The 23,621-nt window shown below is 44.6% G+C and overlaps 2 protein-coding genes across 3 annotated transcripts in view; both read left to right on the plus strand.

The window, feature by feature from the left end:
• The window catches only part of CACNG3 (calcium voltage-gated channel auxiliary subunit gamma 3), a 483,472-nt gene that overhangs the window by 421,113 nt on the left and 38,738 nt on the right, over positions 1–23,621 (plus strand). The window lies entirely within an intron of this gene.
• Positions 2,794–23,621, plus strand: part of ARHGAP17 (Rho GTPase activating protein 17) — a 47,098-nt gene continuing 26,270 nt past the window's right edge. For both annotated transcript variants that reach the window (XM_082260630.1, XM_082260631.1), the window contains exons 1-11: positions 2,794–2,867; positions 3,992–4,103; positions 4,247–4,323; positions 6,030–6,141; positions 6,363–6,431; positions 13,721–13,802; positions 16,789–16,916; positions 18,472–18,583; positions 19,684–19,765; positions 22,007–22,087; positions 23,318–23,431. In XM_082260630.1, coding sequence (XP_082116756.1) covers positions 2,806–2,867; positions 3,992–4,103; positions 4,247–4,323; positions 6,030–6,141; positions 6,363–6,431; positions 13,721–13,802; positions 16,789–16,916; positions 18,472–18,583; positions 19,684–19,765; positions 22,007–22,087; positions 23,318–23,431 — 1,031 coding nt within the window. In that variant the 5' untranslated portion in view covers positions 2,794–2,805. The remainder of the gene's footprint in view (positions 2,868–3,991; positions 4,104–4,246; positions 4,324–6,029; positions 6,142–6,362; positions 6,432–13,720; positions 13,803–16,788; positions 16,917–18,471; positions 18,584–19,683; positions 19,766–22,006; positions 22,088–23,317; positions 23,432–23,621) is intronic.

Here is a 23,621-nt window from a genome sequence, read left to right on the forward strand (position 1 = left end):
CCAATATAATCTCAAAACTGACATCACTACAATGCGAGTCCTGGGATGCAGAAATGACTCCACAAGCTCAGACTCGTATAGACTAACTAACCTTTCTTGAATTTGAAGCAGCCAAGGCCTGTCTTTTCCATTAACGTAAATGATGTAGTAGTTTTGGGCTTTAAGAGGCTGTGATTTTGTTAGAATCTGCTACAAAGTTTTAATATCCCTGCAATGTACATAGATCACCCAGAGGGAAATGTTTTTTTTTTTCTCAACAAATGTGGAGTTACTTTTTAAATTATGGAATACATTGATACTCTCCACTCTCAGCCTTCTGACTGGACAGATGAGAGCAGCAACAGATATGATAGTCATCATTCTGTCAATTTTGCAATCTCTTCCTTGCAACCTCCTCCTATCAGCATACTCACTTGCTATTACAATTGCGTGCAGAACATCAGATTGACTCCTAGTCATTCTCCCAGTCTAAGTTCTGGTTGTAAAGGGGATTGATGAGAGCTATTAGCAAGTCCAACCCAGGAGCAAATTTTGTAAAAAAAAAAATTGCAACATGGCAAAATTATATACTATAGTGTTGATTTACTAAAACTAGAGAGTGCAAATTCTGGTGTGGCTGTGCATGGTAGCCAATCAGCTTCTAACTTCAGCTTGTTCAATTAAGCTTTGAGAAAAAAATACCTGGAAGCTGATTGGTTTATATGCAGAGCTGCACCTGATTTTGGCACTCGCCAGTTTTAGTAAATCAACCCCAATATTTCTCTCTCTAGTAGTCTTTGAAGGGACCGGTAACCAGCTTTTGAGCTGAGTGAGTAACAAGCTATTGCAGTCATAAACCTATTTAGAACTACATTCCTGTTGAGGCTTTATTAGCGAACATTCATGTTTGCAAAAGACTAGTGCCTGGCAGCCAGTTAGGAGTCAGCTTTTACAGTCCCATTTTTTTTAATTTTTGTTTTGTGCGTCTCCAGATATCGCACAACAAGAGGAATCCCACCTTTCCTAGGTTGCCCATTCACATCCATGTGATTTTTTGGTCTTCTGTTTTTGTAAATGCTGTATGTTCTTTCTTTTGGTGCGAATTGGTGTGGTTTCTGCCCCGTAGAATTTAATGGAACCGCTTCAAAAACCCATGTACATGCATTTTAGAAGGGTTCTTCCCAAGCATCTTCTACTCTGCACAGGCTGCAGAGGAAGAGGAGAGGCAAAGCCACAGAATGCTGGATAATGAAAGCCTTCATGCGCCTGGTCAATGCAAGTCCATTGCTGTATGATCCCCCCCCACCACCAAAGAAAAAGCGGCACCTCCAACGATAAAAGAAACAATATTTTATTGAAAAATCACAGGTCTAAAAACCGACATAGCACAGGAGCCCACAGTTCAGCAGACGCGTTTCACACAAAAGTTCTTAATCATTGCAATGATTAAGCACTTTGTGTGAAACGTGTCTGCTGAACTGTGTGCTCCTGTGCTATGTCGATTTTTGGACCTGTGATTTTTCAATAAAATATTGTTTTTTATCGCTGGAGGTGCCGCTTTTTCTTTGCTTTGACCTATGGACTTTATGGGCTACGGACCCTAGCGAGCACCCAGCTGTGAAGAACACTGCAGTCCTTCATTGGGATTATCCACTACAGGCAGCCTCTGAGTGGTGTGCACCCCCTTCTTCTCCCTCCCACCACCAATACAGTGATCACAAGAAGAATCATATATCATATCATCAGCAAGAATCATATGGCATGGGAGGAAATGGTTAGGATGTTTTACCCCCCTTTGCAACTTTTGCAAACAACAGGCAGGAAGCTCAAATGATGTCATAGAGATATTAATGGTTATTGGCCAAAACAAAAAAAGAATAATGAAAACACATCCAAAAGGCATAATAAGTGTATAAAAAGCACAGATGGACAAACGTGAGCCTAGGCTTAGTCTGACTACAATAGACTATTTTAGGTGAAACTACACTGCTTCTAAACACCACAAACCAAAAATGCAATTTAATTAATTTTTACTATTCAAAGCAAACTCCCCCATCCCTCCATGTAAGAGCCGGTTCACATTAGTGCGACTTGTCAGGCGACTTGTCAGCCTGACAAGTCGCGCTCCCTCGCGGTCCATTGACCGCTACAGGACCCGTTCTAATAGGAGCGACACAAGTCGCTCCGACTTAGAAAAAGGGTCCTGTACTATTTCGGGGCGACCTTGGAGCGACTTGCATAGACTTCCATTATGTGAAGTCCCTGCAAGTCGCTCCGAAGTCGTGGTGCAATGTAATGCACAAGTCGCCCCCGAAGTAGTAAGGAGTCGTGTCGCGCTAATGTGAACCAGCTCTTACTATGCTTTGTTTTGCTGAGAAATCACTTTGAAAAACACCCCACTAGCATTTCTGTCTGTGGCCATCTTGAGTAAGGAAAGATGATTCATGTAGCATTTACTTCCTGGAATCCATCTGCCCTTAGCTCAAGCATGCAAGCAGGCAGGCGTGTGTTTAGCTGAGAAAACCCCTCTTCCGCTTCTAAAGACTCCTGTGATGTATGACATTTGCCTAGGCCTTGAAGTCAGGAAGCCACTAAAGAAATAAAGTTTAAACAAGTAAAAACTATATACTTTCCTATCTATTTACGAATGCTAGCAGTGTAAGGATTAAAACAGTCAATGTTGATTGAGAGAGTGAAGTTCGGCTTTAAAGCTGATTAAATATTGATTGCTAGGGTTTACTATGCATGTAGTTTTGCATCCAAAGGTATGGAATTGTGTGTTTGGAATATAACCTTGTGTTTCTCTTGCAGAAAAAGCTTCCTCTCATGGGTTATTCCCAGTCTATGATGGAAGGATGCACCCAGCTTAGCGATGAAACCCTTTTAGGGTGAGTTAATGCAAATTTTAGTTCTGGTCCACAACAAACTTTTGTATAAAAATGGTTTATAAATGATATAATTGTGCAGTTACGGCTTAGACATAAAGTGGAACTGCATGTAAGCCTAGGTTCACACTGAGGCTGGTTTAAAATCGTGCAAATTCAGCTGAACTCGCACGATTTCAAACCAGCATTTTCAGTCCAACTTTAGGGGCGGTTTCACAGACATCTGTGCGGATTCCTGCACAGACGTCTATTTAAAATCACCCCCAAAGTTGCCAAAAATAGTGCAGAAATCACTTTTGGAAATCGGTTGCAGTGCCGCAAAGTCGGCGTCGCACCGATTTAGACAGTGCCATTGCTGACAATTGGCTCAGATTTGACATGTCAAATTACATGCCAAAACGGACCAATGTGAATGTGGCCTAAAAGTGAGATTTCTGTTATGGTTTGAATTCAGTAGGCTCGGTCCCAAAGTGTGCAGCATATACAGCTCTCCGGGACTCTGCTGGGTGATTTTGCCTTTTTTCCAGCATACATGTGATGGACAAAGCAGTGATTTTTAACCAGTCTGATGTTACCTGCTAAACCAATGGTCTCCAAACAAAGGGCCAGTTTATTGTCCTTCAGACTTTAACGAGGCTGAACTGTGGCCAGCGGGATGGAAATTTTCCTGGCATCAGTGGGAGTAAACATCGCCACATTTGGTATTAGGGGGAGGAATAGTGTCCCACTGTTGGTATCATAGGAAGGAACAGTGCCCCATTTTTGGTGTAAGTGGGAGAAATGGGGCTCCGTTTTTGGTGCCAGTTGGCAAAATAGTGTCTCATATAAGTGGGAGGAATAGTGCCCCAAGGGCCGGATAAAGGTAAGCAAAGGGCTGGAATTTGGAAACCACTGTACTAAACCATAAGGGAGATATAGTAGGAGTAAGGACACAAAAATGCTGCACAACTCCGTTTGGGTTCAGCCATACCAGCAATTTACTGGAGAGCAGTGAAGAAATGTAAGGGGAATAAAACCTTGCCTAAATTGGAAAGAACCATTTTGCATGGAGTTCTTCTTTAGGGCAGTTTAATGCCCTCAGTCTGTGTAATGAGGCTATAGCATAACCAATCTGCTCTGATTTACAGGAAGACATTGTGCTCATGTGCAGAGGCAGAGCAGCGGCTGGCCCAGGAGCTCTCCTACCATGAGATCCAGATTGAGAAAGATGTTCTGGAACCCCTAAACCAGCTGACTGAGGTACACCATTCATACATTTGAGTTCCACTGAGTCCCATTGATCTGTCTGCGATGGCTCTTATTCTAGGATTTTGGAATGAAACCTTTTTCTTGCCATATTTTTGCAGTTTAGTAACCATGCTCCATTTCAATTGTCCCCACAGGTAGAAATTCCTAACATTCAGAAGCAGAGGAAGCAGCTGGCCAAGCTGGTGTTAGATTGGGATTCGGCACGAGCAAGGTGAGGAAATAAGACTCTGTGGAAGATATTCAATTAACTGTCTCCTACTTCATATGTAATTTCTTCAGAGTTTACAGCGTTATATTGCAGGGGTTCATAAATATTCATTCTATGTAGTATTCCCTTTCTCTCATATTACTGTACTGGCCGCTAAATGCTTTTTTTATTACTTCAGTAATCTCTTCTTATTCACAAGAATGCACAGATCCCCAATCTCTGTGCTTTCCTGAACCCTACTGTCTGTGCCGTGCGGATCCCCTCTCGCTCTCTGTCTGTGCTGCGCGGATCCCCGCTCGCTCTGTCTGTGCCACGCGGATCCCCTCTCGCTCGCTCGATCTGTGCCGCGCGGCACAGACAAAGCGAGCGAGAGGGGATCCGCGCGGCACAGACGGAGCGAGCGAGAGGGGATCCGCGCGGCACAGACGGAGCGAGCGAGAGGTGATCCGCGCGGCACAGACTGAGCGAGCGAGAGGTGATCCGCGCGGCACAGACGGAGCGAGCGAGAGGGGATCCGCGCGGCACAGACGGAGCGAGCGAGAGGGGATCCGCGCGGCACAGACGGAGCGAGCGAGAGGGGATCCGCGCGGCACAGACGGAGCGAGCGAGAGGGGATCCGCGCGGCACAGACGGAGCGAGCGAGAGGGGATCCGCGCGGCACAGACGGAGCGAGCGAGAGGGGATCCGCGCGGCACAGACAAAGCGAGCGAGGATCCGCACGGATCCCTCTCGCTCGCTCCGTCTGGAGTCCGGACGGAGCGAGCGAGAAGGGATCCCCGCGGCACAGACAGCGAGCGAGAGGGGATCCGCGCGGCACAGACGGAGCGAGCGAGAGGGGATCCCCTCTCGCTCGCTCTGTCTGTGCCGCGCGGATCCCCGCTCGCTCTGTCTGTGCCGCGCGGATCCCCGCTCGCTCGCTCTCTGTCTGTGCCGCGCGGATCCCCGCTCGCTCGCTCTCTGTCTGTGCCGCGCGGATCCCCGCTCGCTCGCTCTCTGTCTGTGCCGCGCGGATCCCCGCTCGCTCGCTCTCTGTCTGTGCCACGCGGATCCCCGCTCGCTCGCTCTCTGTCTGTGCCACGCGGATCCCCGCTCGCTCGCTCTGTCTGTGCAGCGCAGATCCCCTCTCGCTCGCTCTCTGTTCTGCGTTGATTCCTGATCTGCGTCGATTCCTGATCTGTGTTTATCCCTACTGTCTGTGCTGCACTAATCCCCACTTTATCATGTTACTTTAATGTCTTCTAATACTATGTCTCCCCCTCAATAATTTTCTTTTGCTATCCTAAACCCTGGTGCTCAATTTTTTTTTTTTTTTTTATATATATTTCAGCTCTGATCCCTAATCTCTTACTTATCACTTATCATACGTTCTTGGATTGCTACAGTGAACTAAATGGTTATCTTATATTGCACCTAATCCCTTTGTTTGTGCACTAATCCCAGCTCCATCCTATCACTGCACTGATCCCTGCCACCCTTTACGCAGTCCCAATATCTTTTTGCCCTGTACTATGCTGATCCCTATTCACCCTGCACTGAACCTTTAATGCAAGGGTCCCTTCCCACTGCACTTATCCTTCCACTTTATATATAGTATGAGTGCACTTTCTGCTGACACTACACTATAGTCGCCCATTATAAAATAAATGCAATATACCATATGCTACACAGTGTGTCACCTTTAAATATTCTGCAAATTTTTGTACCCACAGGTATAACCAGACCCAAAAATCTTCCACCACGAATTTCCAGATGCAGCCTGGCAAAATGGACTCTCTGAAAGAAGAGATGGACGAGGCAGCCAACAAAGTGGAACAATGCAAGGTGTGCATACGGCAGAGACTGCCGGCAGGGGGTGTACACATTTATACCATGAGAACAGTAACATTGGGTGTACAGCATTTATTTCAGTTTATACTGACAGATCATATAAGTGAATGGAATAGAAGGGAATGAATGGCATATAAACAGGAACTAAAGATTGGGTAAAATTGAACAACTCTAATAACTCGGATCTTTCTTTGTTCCTCCCCTTTCCCCCAAAGGATCAGCTAGCAGCCGATATGTACAATTTTGTATCCAAAGAGGGGGAGTATGGTCAGTTATTTGTCTCGGTAAGTTGAAGATTTTTTTTATCTCTAGAATAGAAATGGTTAAATACTGTCCACATTTTATCTGATAATGTACACACAAAGTGACAAAATTCTTTTTAATGCTGCTAAGGACCAAGGATCATTTGTGCTATGCAAGGTATACATATAAAAGCCAAAAGTTACAGATTATCATTGAAGATGTGCAGTAACAAAAAAATAAAAATAAATTGGGATGAATCAGGAGAATTGTATAAAAATTCTGTCTTATCTTATGCTTTTATATATGCATTTATGTGGGTTTTTTTTTTTTTTTTTTTTTTTTAAATCTTTAGTAAAAGGCGAAAGATTTATTCGATCTGAAGAGAAACCAGAGTAATAGGGTTTTTTTTTTGTTTTTTTTTTAAACAAGATAAATATTTTGTCCAAATAAAAAATATGTAGTAGTAAAAAAGATGGAGATGTAGTAGAAAACAATCTACAACCAGCTGAAAGTAGATGTAGTTGGTTTATAAGAAAATATAACAATCTTAAGGGTCCTTTCACACGGCCGCTCCGTGTGTCCGCAAATCATCCAATCCGTTTGCGGATGATTTGCGGACATAATGTAAGTGAATGGCACTGCGGGTGTCAGCAGAATACCATCCGCTGACACCCTGATTTTCCTCCTGTCAGTTCTGTTCCGTTTTTACGAATGGAACCGAACCCCATTTTTCCTTCCGTGTAAAAAACGGAAAGGAAGGAAAATCGGATGTCAGCGGTGTCATCCGCTGACATCCGCAGTGCCATATACTTACATTATGTCCGCATATCATCCGCAAACGGATGGGATGATATGCGGGCACACGGAGCGGATGACACAAATGTCATCCGCTCCGTGGAAAAAAAAAAAAAAGTCCCGCAGCGGACCTTTCACACGGAGCGGCCGTGTGAAAGGAGCCTAAAAAGCAACTCTGTGTGAAGTAAAGTTATAGTTACCTATATATATATATATATATATATATATATATATATATATATATATATATATATATATATATATATATATATAAATATAAATAATAGTGGAAGTGTGATTTATCTCCAGGATAAGCTTTCCTCGGAAAAAAGGGGGCATACTTACCTGTCCGGCTGCCCATGCCTGCGTTTCTGGCTCAGGTTCCGAAAACAATTTTAATATATTGTTGCTTACCACTCTTTAAATGTGGTGGTTTTATCAGTTTTTGTTTTTTTTTTCTGGCCAAAATTATTTTTTGCAGCAACAGAAACAATGCCTATTGATCGTGATAGAAAACCAGTTTCATTGTCTCTGTATGTGAACTGAAAAACACAAACCCTATGTAATGGGTGGAAGGCGAGAGAAAGGGGTTCGTTAAGCCAAATCACAAATGCAGCCAAGGATGACAATGCAATTGCTCCATAGATACAGTACAGTGGGTAAGCATTGTCACCGTAGGATAGGATTTTTTTCTAGAAGGATTGCCAGGCAAAAAAAATAAATAAAATCAAAATTATATTAAGGGTTTCATTTTTTTTTTTTAAAGGGTAACTCCACTTTCATGGGGAAAAAAATAGCAAACAAAAAAAAAATAATATACAATTACAACACAAGTAATATTGTCATCAAATGTTATTAAAAATTACCTGTCCTTTTCAATCTGCATCGCTTTTATTTTCCTGTAAAGTGCAATGCAATATGGCTACCTAAAGGTGTTCTGTACACAGAACGCCCCCAGAAACCTAATTTCCTGCTTGTGTGATTGGCTCCCTGATTTTCCAAAAAGTCTACACTAAGATACAAGTCAGATTTCTGGCATCCCCTGCAAAAAAATGTCATTTTTTGTAAGATACTCCCAATAGGAAATAACGTCTAAAAGGATGCAGACCCGGCAGTTTTCCTCATTAGAGATTTGCAGGTCCATAGCTGATAATTATGAAACCACTCCCATTAGACTCACTTAGCACAGGGGCACAGAGGAACAAACAGGAATTTATTCAGAATAACAAAAGGTAGGAATCTGCAGCAACGTTTGTTAAAATCCTTGCAATGTACAGAGATCAACCAGAGGGGAATGATTTATTTATTTATTTTTAACAAAAGTGGAGTTACAATTTAAATAAAAAATGCCTTATACCCACCTGCTCTGTGCAATGGTTTTGCAGAGAGCAGCTCTATCCTCCTCTTTTTGGGTCCCTCGCCATTGCTTCTGGCCCCTCTGGGGGCACTTGTGCGTGCTCGCTCCAGAACCATGCTCTGCACTTTGTGAATGGTCCTACCACCTTCTTGGACCTTTGACGTGTCCCAGAAGAATGCGTGTGGGTAGGAGAACCTCCGATGCATGTGCCCTGGTGATCCAACTAGAAGTGGGAGCGAGCCCCTGTCAAAACCAGGTACCCGCGCTCCCCCCCCCCCCCACAAACAAAGTGCCAAAAACAGTAGAGGAGGGGGAAAGGAGGGCATAAAGCTGAACTTTCCCTTTATGGTGAAGTTACGCTGAAAGAACTATGCTGGCTGAAGGCTTCTTAGCCTCTGACACTGGTGGGAGGCAGATGCCTTGAACTCTGCTGCAGGGTGGGGAGAGAGTCTTCAGCCCTGTGTAAGCTAAAGGACTCCAGACTTCTTTTTACCAATTGACAACAAGCCTTTCTAGATTTCTATCAGCAATTTTCATGCTGGCCCTTGCCGACTAAGGTAACCCATAGCAAACATATAATTTGTCATTGTTCTGACTTGTGTATATTGGGAAAATGCAGTTGCTTGCTATTGGCTACTGTACATCAATGCTAGCAGTATGGAAAAAAAAAGTCCCAGCTTTTTATATTTCTCTTCATATTTATTTTCTCTTGCGTTCATTGACGGACACTGCGCTCCATAAATCATAACTACTGGGTTATATTGCCTCCTCCAGGAGTAGGACTAGGCAGAACAAAAAACACCTGGCTATGCCCATGGGCTATCCTCCGCTTGGTATATAACCCCCCTCTCTGCTCTAGAGTAATCCAGCTGGGATCTTTGGCTCTTTTCTTTTGATATCTACAGTCAACTGCCGGGCTGGGCGACAAGCTCGATAATCTAGATCCAGTGGTTCCCCCAGCCCAGCCAGCGAGCACGTGCAGACCGCAGCTGTGGGCTAGGTCAGCCGCGACATAGCCTCACGGATAGAGGCTGGCCCGCGAGTTAAACGTCTTGCAGCATTGCATATGACTGGGCTTGAGTCTGAGTTACAGCGGTCCCTTGGCCGACCCGCACCATGGAAGGGTAAGTACAGTCCCCCCTCTCCCCTTTTTGGTGGTTTTTTGGGTTGGACGCGGGTAACCTCCAGGGACGGTCGGACCTGCCTGCAGGTTCCCTCCTCCCATCCTTAAATCCCTCAGTGAGCTGGGCTTCCCCCCACTCCCTTTCCCCCCTGTCTGGACCTGGAGTCTGTGATGCAGCTTTAGATACAGCTCCTGTGCTTTCCAAACTTTGTTTTCAGCAGTAGTAATTAGGCGCGTGCTGTGGCTTTAGAATTGGTCTGCAGACCAAGCCTCTAAGAAAGCTCTCATTGATCTGCCCTTTCAGGGCATTTGCCTGTTTGGGGCTCCCTTGGATGACGTCAGTAAGGGTATCATGGGGGGGGGGGGGGGGGGGAGTACCTGCCACAGTCAAGGAAAGGGAAGGAACCTCGTCGCAGATGGGGGCCCTCCTCAGCCCATAGAAAATTCTTTAGTGCTTCTGGGACAGAGAATAAAGGAAATAGATCTTTCAAATCTTACCTGGGTGGTTCCAAGCAACCTTGGTCTGGTAAGCCTAGAGCTAGCTTCTCTGGACCCGCAGACAAGACCCCTTCAGCATGAAGGTCTGCCCTCACCCATTATTTGGGTGGGGGGGGGCATCTTCACTGGTTACCGGCCCCGTGGACTTCTTTTGTGAGCCTCAAGGAGATCCGTTAAATGTTTTTTTTTTTGGGGGGAACCCAGAAAGGGGGCAAAGTTTGTTCTTTTCAGGTTTTTTTAGGTCCTGAGTCTCCTTGTGTGTTTTTAATTCCTGCAAAGGTTCCGGTAATGTCCGAACTACCTAATGTCCCCCCTATCCCTGTCCAGGGAATAGATTTACAGTGCCTTGCGAAAGTATTCGGCCCCCTTGAACTTTGCGACCTTTTGCCACATTTCAGGCTTCAAACATACAGATATAAAACTGTAATTTTTTGTGAAGAATCAACAACAAGTGGGACACAATCATGAAGTGGAATGAAATTTATTGGATATTTCAAACTTTAACAAATAAAAAACTGAAAAATTATTCAGCCCCTCTACTTTCATTGCAGCAAACTCTCTCCAGAAGTCCAGTGAGGATCTCTGGATGATCCAATGTTGACCTAAATGACTAATGATGATAAATAGAATCCACCTGTGTGTAATCAAGTCTCCGTATAAATGCACCTGCACTGTGATAGTCTCAGAGGTAAACATCCCAAGGAGCACTGTGCAAGCGATAATATTGAAATGGAAGGAGTATCAGACCACTGCAAATCTACGAAGACCTGGCCGTCCCTCTAAACTTTCAGCTCATACAAGGAGAAGACTGATCAGAGATGCAGCCAAGAGGCCCATGATCACTCTGGATGAACTGCAGAGATCGACAGCTGAGGTGGGAGACTCTGTCCATAGGACAACAATCAGTCGTATACTGCACAAATCTGGCCTTTATGGAAGAGTGGCAAGAAGAAAGCCATTTCTTAAAGATATCCATAAAAAGTGTCATTTAAAGTTTGCCACAAGCCACCTGGGAGACACACAAAACATGTGGAAGAAGGTGCTCTGGTCAGATGAAACCAAAATCACAAACGCTCTCCATCCAACTTCACTGAGCTCGAGCTGTTTTGCAAGGAGGAATGGGCAAAACTTTCAGTCTCTCGATGTGCAAAACTGATAGAGACATACCCCAAGCGACTTACAGCTGTAATCGCAGCAAAAGGTGGCGCTAATTATTAACTTAAGGGGGCTGAATAATTTTGCACGCCCAATTTTTCAGTTTATTATTTGTTAAAGTTTGAAATATCCAATAAATTTCATTCCACTTCATGATTGTGTCCCACTTGTTGATTCTTCTCAAAAAATTACAGTTTTATATCTTTATGTTTGAAGCCTGAAATGTGGCAAAAGGTTGAAAAGTTCAAGGGGGCTGAATACTTTTGCAAAGCACTGTACCTAGGCCTGATATTAATTCTGACCAGGGTGGTCCTTCCTCTCAAATTTCAGGAATCACAGGCTATGATTCACCGGCTGCTGTCACACAGACCATTCTCTCTTCCCTATTTGCATACAGGTTCAGAGTCTGGTGGTATCCACCTTCAAGACAATTCTGTCTGCACAGTCCTACATGCAGATCCTGTAGCAGGTTTAGCTCCACAGGAGGATTCCGACGCTCAGGACAAGCTCATGGGGTCCTCTAACAGACTCCGCAGGTGTCCAAGGGCCACGGTAAGACCAGTATCATCCTCAACTCGGGCTTCTTCCGCAGTTCCAGCAAGGAATCAAGAGCGAGGATCTTCCAATCATCCTGGTGGCCGTAAACGTCCCTTGGGGGCTTCCTCCCAGAGAAGACCAGTTGTCCCAAGGGCTAATCTACCATCCTGCCTTACAGTCGCTGGTTTTAATGGCTTAGCTATTGAAAGCCAGGTACTAAGGGATAATGGTTTGTCTGGATCAGTGATCCCTACTATGGTGAAGGTGAGGAAGTCGTCTTCCAGCAAGATATACCATCGTACGTGGAAAGCATACATTTCTTTGTGTGAGTCAATTGGTGCTCGTCCTCAATCCTTTTCTGTGGCTCTGTTCTTAACCTTTGTTCAACAGGGCATTGATCAGAAGTTGGTCTTGAGTACCATCAAGGGCCAGATGTCTGCCTTGGCAGTCTTCTTTCAGCGACCCCTAGCCACATACTCTTTAGTTCGTACCTTCATTCAGGGGGTTCGACATGTGGCTCCATCTGTACGGTCTCTTTTGCCGCTATGGCATTTAAATTTAGTGCTTTCGGTTCTCCAGAAACTTCCATTTGAGAATATTCAGGAGATTCCCTTGTCTACGTTATCCCAGAAGGTGACAGTCTTGGTGGCTTTTACCTTGGCCTGCCGGGTATTGGAATTGCCGGTATTATCCTGTCGCAGTCCCTATTAGATGGTCCATAGGGATAAAGTGGTTCTTCGTCCCTGTCCATCACTCCTGCCCAGAGTTGTCTCTCTGACTTCTATTTGAATGAGGACATTGTGTTGCCTTCCTTGTGTCCCAAGCCAGCTGATTCCAAGGAATTTGCTTTGCATACCTTGGATGTGGTTCATGCAATTCGGGTGTATCTGGAAGCTACTGAGTCCTTTCGGAGGTCAGACTCACTTTTTGTGGTTATGGACGGAACAAGAAAAGGGCTGGCCGCTTCTTCGGCTACCATCTCTAGATGGATCAGACAGACGATGACTCGGGCCTATTCCATTAAAGGTCAGGTTCCACCTTTCCCTGTCACGGCGCATTCTACTTGGGCGCTGAGTGCTTCTTGGGCCTTCCGTCATCAGGCATCAATATCGCAAGTTTGCAAGGCGGCCACTTGGTCATCGGTGCATACCTTCACAAAATTCTATAAGGTAGATACTTTGGCATCTGCGGATGCTTCTTTTGGCTGCAAAGTTTTGCAGGCTGCTGTTTAAGAGGGGCTGTTCCCTCTTGAGGGGTGTTTTTCTTTAAACTTTTATTTTTTCAGACGTGGGCTCCTGTGACCCGGTTAAGGCTCCTGTGTCCTGGTTAAGGGCACTTATGTTTAGCCTTGAGTTATTTTCCCACCCCTCATTTCCCTTTTGGCGCTGCTTTTGGACGTCCCAGTAGTGATGATTTATGGAGCGCTGTGTCAGTCGATGAACAAAAAAGAAAATGTGATTTTTGTACTTACCGTAGTTCATCAACGGACACAGCACCCACCCCAGTTCTTATACTTCTAATTCTGCTTGCTACTAAATTGATTACTCTAGATCAGAGAGGGGGGTTATATACCAAGCTGAGGAAGGCCCACGGGCGTAGCCAGGTGTTTTTTGTTCTGCCTAGTCCTACTCCTGGATTCCTGGAGGAGGCACTATAACCCAGTAGTTATGATTTATGAAGCGATGTGTCCGTCAATGAACTCAGAGAAATGTATTTTACGGTAAGTACAAAAATCCAATTTTTGCCATCACGTTGGAGTTTGCCATTGTCAGTTTACCATGCCATTTGCACACACACATGCTCATGATGTGTCTCACCTGTGTACTCATTGTGGCTTTGTTTTCTGTGTTGGGTTCTGTCTTCAGTTATTAGAGGCACAAGCAGATTACCATAGAAAAGCACTAGCTGTCTTAGAAAAGGCACTGCCCGAAATCCAGGCCCAGCAAGGTAATGAAATGCAAACACCCCTGGCTTTCCTGCACTGCTCACTACTCTGACCTTGTCTTCTTACACAGTGCCTTGTGTGTGCTTCTGTCTGCGGCCTACAGGGGGCAGTGTCTAAAACCCTGGCTGACCTCCACTTCCTGCTTAACTCTCACTCCGCAGTGTCACCACTGCTCTGCTAGTGTTCTTCTGCCAGCTTTCTGATTTTAACATAAATGCTGTCTTACTGTTATAACCGTTCATAGATTTTTATTTGTTTTTTTTTAATTAATCCTTCTCACTGATCATATCTCTTTGTTGAAGGATGTGTTTTTCTGAAATTTACCCAAATAGGGTTACGTTTTAAATTGGGGTTGTCAGTGTGCACTGATTTTAAACTAACTGTACTGCTTTAGATTGGGCCCTTACATCTTTGTTGTGGCCAAGAAGCCTGTCTGTACTCCTGGAGCTCCTCTAAGGCCTCTTTCACACTTCTGCGACTTCTCCTGCAACTTGGGACTGGAAAGTCACATGACAAGTCGTACCCCATGATTTCCAATGAGTACCATTCATATCTGTGCAACTTCAAGTTAGTCCCTGCACTACTTTGGTCTGACTTTGATGCAACTTGAGGTCCAAAGAACTCCAGAATACACAGGCATTGCTTCAGGTTGTGTCAAAGTCGCGTGACTTTCAGGTCGTACAAGTGCGAAAGGGGCCTAGCCCAGACAAACAGACTACCCAAGCTATGTCAAGGTTGCTGCTACTACCCCTACACCAGGGTGAAAACCTTAACAGCCAGTACAATTGCTCAGACTGGTTTGTAAGTAGTAGGGTAAGGCAGGTTAGATTTGAAGCCTCTATTCATAGAACACTTGGGTTAGGGGGTTCCCTGTTATAGAATGGCTTTTAAAATTACAAACCCTTTGGCACTTAGGCATTACATACAGTACCTGTAGTAAGAGGCTCTATATTTCCCGTTCTGCTGGTCCATTTGTTGCCTCTTTGCTGCTGGTTGGCCACTACAGGTGTTCAACAGGCCAGATGGGTCAAATACCAGTTTACCCCAACAAATTCAATGGTTCCTCCTGCTGTAGCTACGGTGGTGGAGTAGTGTTTCAAAAAATTAGCCACTTGAAGAGCAACTTTTCTTAAACTTTTTAACATGGAGGAACCATTAAAATAACTTTCAGGTTTTAAGGAATCCCTGCCAATTTTTCCTTAATCTACAGCTAATGGTACATTAATGTGGTATTTATTGGGGAAGTGATTTGTGCCCCCTTACTGATGGCTAAAAAGATCATTGGTGTCAGCGGTTGCATATCTGAGAGGCAGAGTTTGCTTTTTACCCAAGGAACCCTCAGCAACCTTTACCCTAGTTGAGTATGGCTGGTAAAGAGCATCCTTTATTATAGATACGCAAGTCGCCCACTAGAGTGGGTAATCACAAGAGTTTGAATCTGCACTTTTGAATTTTAATAGTAGCTAAACCTTTACCTTGCCCCAAACAATAAGTTAATATTTTTTTAATTATTTACTTGTATTCCTTCCCTTTTATGTTGACAAGCTGTAAGGCCATCCAATTTTCTGCCTGAGATCAGTGCTGGTAAACACATGTCGAACACAAGGCCCATGGGCCGAATCCAGCCCTCCTGGCCATTTCATGTGGCCCTCGCACCGCTCTTAGAGCTGCAGCAAACCGAAGGAGAGAACCCTTCCAGATCCTGCGCTTCTCTGTGCAGCCTCCTTCCCCATCTCTGCAGTCGGCAGCAGAGAGGAGGACAGGATGACCACTACAGGTTCTGCGCTTCTTGCTGCAGCACCACCTCTTCTCCACCTCCCTGGTCTCAGCAGACTTCGGAAGCTGACTCCTGCCCTCCTCTACTCCTCCACACCCTGCACTTTCTGCTTCCTAGCCACCCCCCCCCCCCCCCCCAACAACAGCGTTATGTAAGCGTACGGGGGTGGGCTTTCTCTGGAGATCTAGTCCTACGGATGCAACCAGCCTTTTGCGGGCAACCATACTTGCTGATGTAGCCTGCGTTAAAATTGAGTTTGACACCCCTGTAGTAAAGGTTCATAACGGAACCGTTTTTTTCTCCTCCAACCACCTGGACAAAGTTTTCAGACCTGAGCTCCGACAGGACAGGTCAGCTTTTATGTGGGCACAGCCTGAATTAGAGCTGCCATTTTTACTCTGATTGAGATGGAATACAAGTAAATACCAGTTCATACTAAAGGCTGCACTATAACTGTTTCCAAGTGAAGATTCAGATTCTTACAAATGCTCATTCCGGACCTGTTCTGTTTAAAGTGGACCTTCAGTAAAATGCAGGATGCTCTTATAATGTCTGCGGCCCCTCCCGGTTGTAAATGTCACTAGCGCTTAATATGTGTAAAAGACACCAGTAAAGAAAAGGAGTGTGATTTTATACTTATTGTGTCTTCTGCCTGCGATGCCTTGACGAAAGTGACATCGCACTTCTGCCAGAGAGATCCTGGGGAATATAGAGCAGCCCAAATCTCAAGAGAAGTCGCTCTAGCAATAAATTTGCTTGCACTGCCTTCCACCGTCAGACTCCCTGTAAGGACCGCAACATTGCACCCGGTGGTGCAGAAGACAAGGGTCATATAGTTGTAAATCTATCTTTTTTTCTTTTTTTTTTTTTTGCACATACTAAAGTAGTGACATTTTACAGGGATTTTATTAGCAGATCTTGCATTTAACTGCTGACCTGACAGATCACAGCAACATGTGCATAATAGGGTAGGAACTTCTTGGTGCTGAATTCCAAAAAGGCTGTGGTAGGAGCAAAATTGCTGGCACAGATTAGCCTATGTGGGTGGCAGTATTCCACAGTCTAGGGTTTTAGCAATTTAATTCTGGATAGATTTTGGTTCAGGGCATTTCTCGGTCTATGATTTTACCAACTCTTTTCTTTTACCCCACTCTTTGCTTTTCTGCTTCTGGCTGTTAAAATATTTCCTTATGTGGTCCTTCTTGTTTCAGACAAGTGGACGGAGAAGCCAGCATTCGGGACGGCTTTAGAAGAACACTTGAAGCGCAGCTCACGGGAGATAGCACTGCCCATTGAAGCCTGTGTGATGATGCTGCTTGAAACGGGGATGAAGGAGGAGGTAGACAATTCCTGATGTATCTTATCACAGCATTCCCATTTAATGAACATCAGACTGACAATTTACTTGATGCTGCATGGGAAATTGTAAATTGGCAGTTTATCTGCCTGTAGACATTAGATGGTGATTGAGGCAATCCATATAATGGTTGTTGTATAAACATACACTATAGTTTCTGTTGTGTGTCCACATTTATTTAGAGAGCAGGCAACCCTAGAGCAAGTCTTATGGGGGAATATTGTCAATAACTCAGCCAATAAATTATTTCTCTGATAGCTGTGGGCTGGGGTACGTACTGCCTGTAGATCTGCAATCATTTCTAATTGCATCTGTAAGCTATCAGTCGAATGATAATCTAGACCAGGGGTCTTGAATTAAAATTTACGGAGGTCCAGTCAGTAAAATTCTCTTTTGGCAGGAGGTCTAAATCTCATGTTTGTACTATAACACATCACAGCTCTTCCAGTACACTAGTACAGTGGTCCTCAACTCTGGTCCTCGGGGCCCATTAACAGGCCATATTTTAAGTATTACCTTGGGGAGATGCAGACTAGAGTACTGCAATCACTGAGCAGAAAATGATATCGCCTGGGATGTATTTCAGTTATCTTGCAAATCTGGCCTGTTAGTGGGCCCTGTAGGCCAGGGTTGAGGACCACTGCACTAGTGTCTTTGGCCTACCCTTCACATCATAGCCCCTTTCCAAGAGTTTCCTCTTTTTACACCAGTATCCTCAGCCCCCCCACCACCCTCCTTTGCATCACCACCCTCCTTAACATCACAGTTCCCTGTTTAAATCGGTGTCCATAGCCCCCCCCCCCATTCCCTTTAAAGCAGTCCCACCATGTCATCACATCAGTGCCCCTTTAGGTCACATAGCCCCTTACACACAGTGCCCATTTATGTCACAGTGCCCCTTTTTTTACAGTGCCCCTTATATCATACTGCCTCTCCACATCAGAGTGCCCCTTTCAATGTAAGCCTCACCTGCACTGTCCTACTTTGGGCAGGATAGAGGTACTTATCAGCTGTATTAGCGTTCCCAGTCTTCCCCCTGGCCATGGCTGTCATCCCCACAGCAAGGCAGGGCGTGGGAGAAGCTGCAGATCTGCACCAAGGTCGGGGCTGGTCAACTTGCTATGTTAACAAGCAGGTGATTACCCTCATTTGAAAAGACGCCCAGGTTTTGCCCCGATCTGAAGCACCGCCTGCTGTGAGGATGACAGCAGCGGACAGGCGGAATACTCGAGAGAGCTCACACAGCTAATAAGTAGAGGCCGTGGTCCACAACCACGGTCCGCCATTTAGTGATCACTGATCTAGACATTTAACTGTTGGAATTGTTTAAAATATGGAAATGACGGTGGAAACACTACACAGATCAGACTCACTCAGCACTTTGTGATTTCCACCAATCACTCTTATGCCATGTTCCAGAGCAATAAGATAACTAACTCCTCTGGTGCTACCAGGATGTAGCTGGGTGCTACATTAGGAAATTAGTTAGCAGTCACTAAAATCATCTTCTTAATCATCACGTTTGTTTCTGTGACAGGGATTGTTCAGGATTGCGGCTGGAGCCTCCAAACTGAAGAAGCTAAAAGCAGCTCTGGACTGTTCCACCTCCCAGCTAGAGGAGTTTTATTCTGACCCACACGCTGTAGCAGGTGAGCTGGGAAATTACATTTTACAAATAATTGTGGTGACAGCCTGGCAAGCAAGCCTAATTTTCTTCCTGGCTGTTGTCAATTTTACCTGACTAGCTAAATGGATTATACACGCGGCACTTTCCAGCGCCAGGTATCTGCGGATTTCTGCAGTTGGACTTGACAGATGTGTGAGTAGCTGCTTCTGCTTAGCCTTTACAATGTACACAAAGTGCGTCCATCCACAGCCATTGACTGTGCGAACAGTTTGAATAGCTGTGGCCACTTACAGCTGGTCATTGCATTGTACAGGCTCAATTGCCACAGCTTTTGGCATACATCTGTTAATTCCAGTTGCAGATTGTGGCCTTCGGAAGGTGCAGCATGAGTAACTGCCCATGCCAATCGAGCCTTACAGTTACTGGAATTATGACACTGCAGGATGGATTAGGTCTGGAATCCTCATCCTTCTAATGGCCCTTGTGAAAATACAAGCCACTGTGTTCCCTGTGTTCTCTCTGGGCTTGCTAAAGCCTTGTCTAGATACATTTCAGCATGAGAGGGAGGTTGCCCAGCACAAAAACCTCTAACAAGAGGTTTTAGAACACCATTTGTAATATAATTTAATTCTGGGTACAGAGGATCATAGGAAGCTGGAACATCAGAAGATAATTTTCAGGCTTTTGACCAGTTGCAGCCTTTTCTGGAAAGGATTCATGTTTTACTGAGGAGAGTTCTCTTTAAAACAAATTGAAAGTGATATAGTCTCATGAACTGCTTCTGGCATCAGAGAGCAGACTTGTGTTTACAATGAGCTTCCTGGGTGGGAAGGAAGGGTGGGTCAAGCCTTGCCTCCTCTTGTTTCCGAAGTCTTTTGCATGTCCATTACTGGTATGGGGAGTCCCACTTGCCAATAGTAAGAGTTGGGAAGGGATTGGGTCAGGCTCTCTACCTGGGAACACAGGTCAATATTTTATTGTCACAGCAACACAAGATTCAAGGGTCCCAGGACACCGAAGCACTTTTTGGTCTTAAAGTACATCTCTAGAAGAATAGGATTGTATGCATTTTGACTGTATAATATTTCTTTAACTTTAAAAAGCCTGTGTTTTTTTCTAAAGGTGCCTTAAAGTCTTATTTGCGTGAGTTGCCAGAACCCCTGATGACCTTCAGCTTGTATGAGGAATGGATCGCTGCTGGGAAGTAAGAGCAACCTGATTGATTGAACTCCAGGCCTAGCAATCGACACAATGTAGCAAGTCTTAAGCTGGGTACACAAGGGCTGATTGTCGGGGAGGCATTTGCCGGTTCAAAAAAATAAAACGACCTACATTCGGTCCGTGTGTACATCGGCCTGTCCGACAGAAAACGGCTATATGGCTTGCTTCTGTCAGACCCGCATGCTGGGAAACCAGCAGCCGACCGACTCCCAATCAGCACTCTCAGCCAATGGCAGAGAGCGCTGATTGGAATGTTTTGGCGGAGGGACCATCCCCCTGTCAGAACACAATAGCTCAATGGGAGAAATCGCTGTACTAACTTTGCATAGTTAGTATAGCGGCTCCAACCCACTGAGTTGAACGTGAAGAAAAACTAATAGGGTGTACCAGACTTTACACTCAAATTCCATTTACTGCAGTTTAGCTTTTAGTGTCCATTCCCACTAGTACGACTTGTCAGGCGACTTGGTCAGTCTGACAAGTCACGCACCGTCGTGTCCCATAGTGTAGTACAGGACCGGTTCTAATAGGAGCGATACAAGTCGCTCCGACTTAGAAAAAGGGTCCTGTACTACTTCAGGGCGACCTGGAGCGACTTGCATAGACTTTCATTTTATGAAGTCCGTGCAAGTCGCGCCGAAGTCGTGCCGCACGCGACTTAACAGGTCGCCCCCTAAGTCGGAGCGACGTAGTGTGAACCGAGCCTTACACATTTGCTTTGCTTTTTGTTGCTACTGTGTATATGCATTGTGGTAGAAGAGGTTGCTTTAAGAATAAATTTAAAAAAGTATTTTGCATCTGACTTTAGTCATACAAACTAGACAATTTGCATTGAGTAAGATCTTTCCCTCAGCTCACGATGGAACAGATTTATTTAAACAGTTATAAAAAATCATTGTCTGTCATAGCTACCATATTCTGCTGGAAGTTAGAGTATTAAAGCAGGACTCCCATTAAGGCCCATTAAGGCTGCTTAAAAAAAAAAAAGCTCAAGAAAAATGCTTCCCTTTAAATTCTATGTATGTGTTTATACTGGGGTGTTCCGCTTCCGTTGTCACCTGTTCTGTGAAAAATGAACTGAAATCGTGGTAAAATATGTGTTTTTGCCACAGATCATTGTGGAAGTAGCCCTAAAGGATTTAAAAAAAAAAAAAAAAACTGATTTTGCTGCAGTATTCCAGGGATTGCCCCCTCAGTACTTTTTTTTGCCATTAGATGTCCTCAGTCTGGTGGCTAGCATTAATTAACCCACTTCTTCTGAACCCAGGTTGCCCTGGACCATCCCCAGCCCTTGCCTTGACAGTGAAAGGAAAAGCAGCACAGTGATTAGCTCATCTCTCTCTTTCACTCTTTCTTTTCCTATCAGCATGCTTCTTATCAGCATAAGGACTGACTGGCTTCTTATGCTGGTTCTTCCTTTAAACTCTGCATCTCTGCTGTACATAGATTACAAAGAAGTTGATATCAAGTAAAATTCAGATGTTGCAAGATTATCAAACCTGACTGGAACGGGTTAAAAATATGTAGGTACACATATTTTTAAACAGAGTATGCTGTGTAGGTAGAGGAAGGCAACATTTTTTCAAGAATAGGTAGAGTTACTTTCTTCCACTTTATTTATGTATTAATGATTACAGAGCTACATTAAAAGAAGTGCTGGATAAAAAAAAAATAATAATAATACCGGCCAAGACCGCTGATCGCTCGGTTCTCAGTCTTCAGTGAGCAGAGAGCTGTGACTGTCAGTTTCTGGTTCTCTGCTCTGCCCCGTCAGCGCTCACTGGAGCCTCCAGGCTGTGGAGGGGGCGGTCAGGAATCTGGGTAGATCCTGACATTATTGTCGGGATCCTTTCAGAGCCTTGACCGCCTCTGTGACGTCAACAAACAGCAGGCTAAGTGCACTCCCGTGATCCAGAGAAAAAGTAATGCCAAAAGAGCTTTGGCCATACTTCTCCTTTAATTTGTGTAATTTATATTAGTTCAGCTGTCAGAGTTCAGCTGTCAGAGTTCAGCTGTCAGAGTTCAGCTGTCAGAGTTCAGCTGTCAGAGTTCAGCTGTCAGAGTTCAGCTGTCAGAGTTCAGCTGTCAGTATCATTCTTGATAATATCACCAGTCCATATGCTTTAGGTTCAGCCTATATAAACCAACATCTATGTGATGAATAAATGTGGGTATAGAGGAATATCGATGACCCAACGTTCTGTGGGTTTCTTTCTTTTTGCAGTGTGCCGGACCAGAACACCAAACTGCAGAGCCTGTGGGTTGTGTGCCAGAAATTACCGAAACCCAACTTAGAAAACTTCAGGTGGGAATCTTTGCTGTTCTCTAGGTTCCAACATCTCAACCAAATTTCTAAGAGAGTAAATTTGGTATTAAGTGATCTGGGTGAGTCTTAAAAATGTTGGGGGGTCTGCTGCTGAATCTGTCTCTGTGGAGCCATACAAGAACCAGGATTTGCAAGTAATGCAGCACCATGATTTGTGGTGATCACGTTGTACAACTCCTTACAATATTTTTGTAGTTCTGGGGATAGTATGGAAAGGTTTGAACCCGTAGCAAGTGATTATTGTTGTCTAAGGTTTTGTCATGGTCATGGAGATTTGTCCCTTGCCTATTGTAATTAGGAAAGGAAGAAGGGAAAATGACACAAACAACAATAAAAACTGACAGTGTGACTTTACCCTGCTATATTAAAAAAAAAAAAAAAAAAAAAAGAGTGCTTTTGAAAGAATTGTATGGGAATGTTTTTTTTATTTGGGTCTATACTTACCTAGGTGGATGCAGCATTGGTCCGCCGGCGCCTCTATACTGAGAACCAAGCGGTCGAACACTGCCTATCACTCTGTTCTGACAGCTCCCCGAGCAGAGAGCTACTGACGCTCAGTCAGCATCTCTCCACTCTACCCCCTCCTCGCTCACTGAAGCGCTGGGCTGTGGAGGGGCAGGAGTGGCCAGGTCAGACTCTTATGGGCCATACACACTATACAATTGTCTTTAGATTTTTTCCTTTAGATTTACCAAAACCATATAATATGAGGTCAAATCTAAACACTTTCAATTTGTATGCAATCAGGCAGGCCCTTGCACTACATAGTTGAAGCTAAATCTAAAGGAAATCTAACAACAAAAGTTGTATAGTGTGTATCCAGCTTTAGCGGCTCGCTGAGAGGCTGAGCCGGGTGTCGGTCCAGGCACCAGACAGATCTCGACTTCCATTGTCGTGATGACGTGGTGACTGGACTGATTTCTGTGACATCAGCAGAGAGCGGACTTCAGCCCACTCTCTACTGAAAATGGGTCACAGGAGTGCAGAACGAACTGCATTCCGGTGATCCATAGGAGATGTACAGCTAAACAAGCTTTGGCTGTACATCTCCTTTAATGTCTGTGTTCTTGGAGATTTCTTGTACTCTATCCCACTAGCTACAATATCACCTGGACGATGGGGCCAGCTATACTATAAACAGATATTTCAGACTTTATCATGGGAGGTTATTTTAGACACCAGTTTTCTATTTTCTTTTTTTCTCTATAGGTATCTGGTGAAATTCTTAGCCAAGCTCAGTCACTACAGCGACGTGAACAAGATGACTCCTAGCAATATAGCCATTGTGTTGGGTCCCAACTTGCTGTGGGCGAAGCATGAAGGGTGAGTACTGTGTGCGCCTTGCTCCAAGATAGAGTTTCTGCTATATAATTCCTTTTTGTGCTAAAGGTTACCTCTCAGCTTTTTACCATTGGCACAATAGCTCATAGTTGAGAACTGGGTCAGGCAGTTTGGATAAAGAAAAAACAATGGTGTTGATTACTGCTCCATCTAGGGCTAGAAATGAAGAACT

The sequence above is a fragment of the Pelophylax lessonae genome (genome assembly GCF_965119305.1).
Source record: "Pelophylax lessonae genome assembly, chromosome: 6".
NCBI classification, from domain to species: domain Eukaryota; kingdom Metazoa; phylum Chordata; class Amphibia; order Anura; family Ranidae; genus Pelophylax; species Pelophylax lessonae.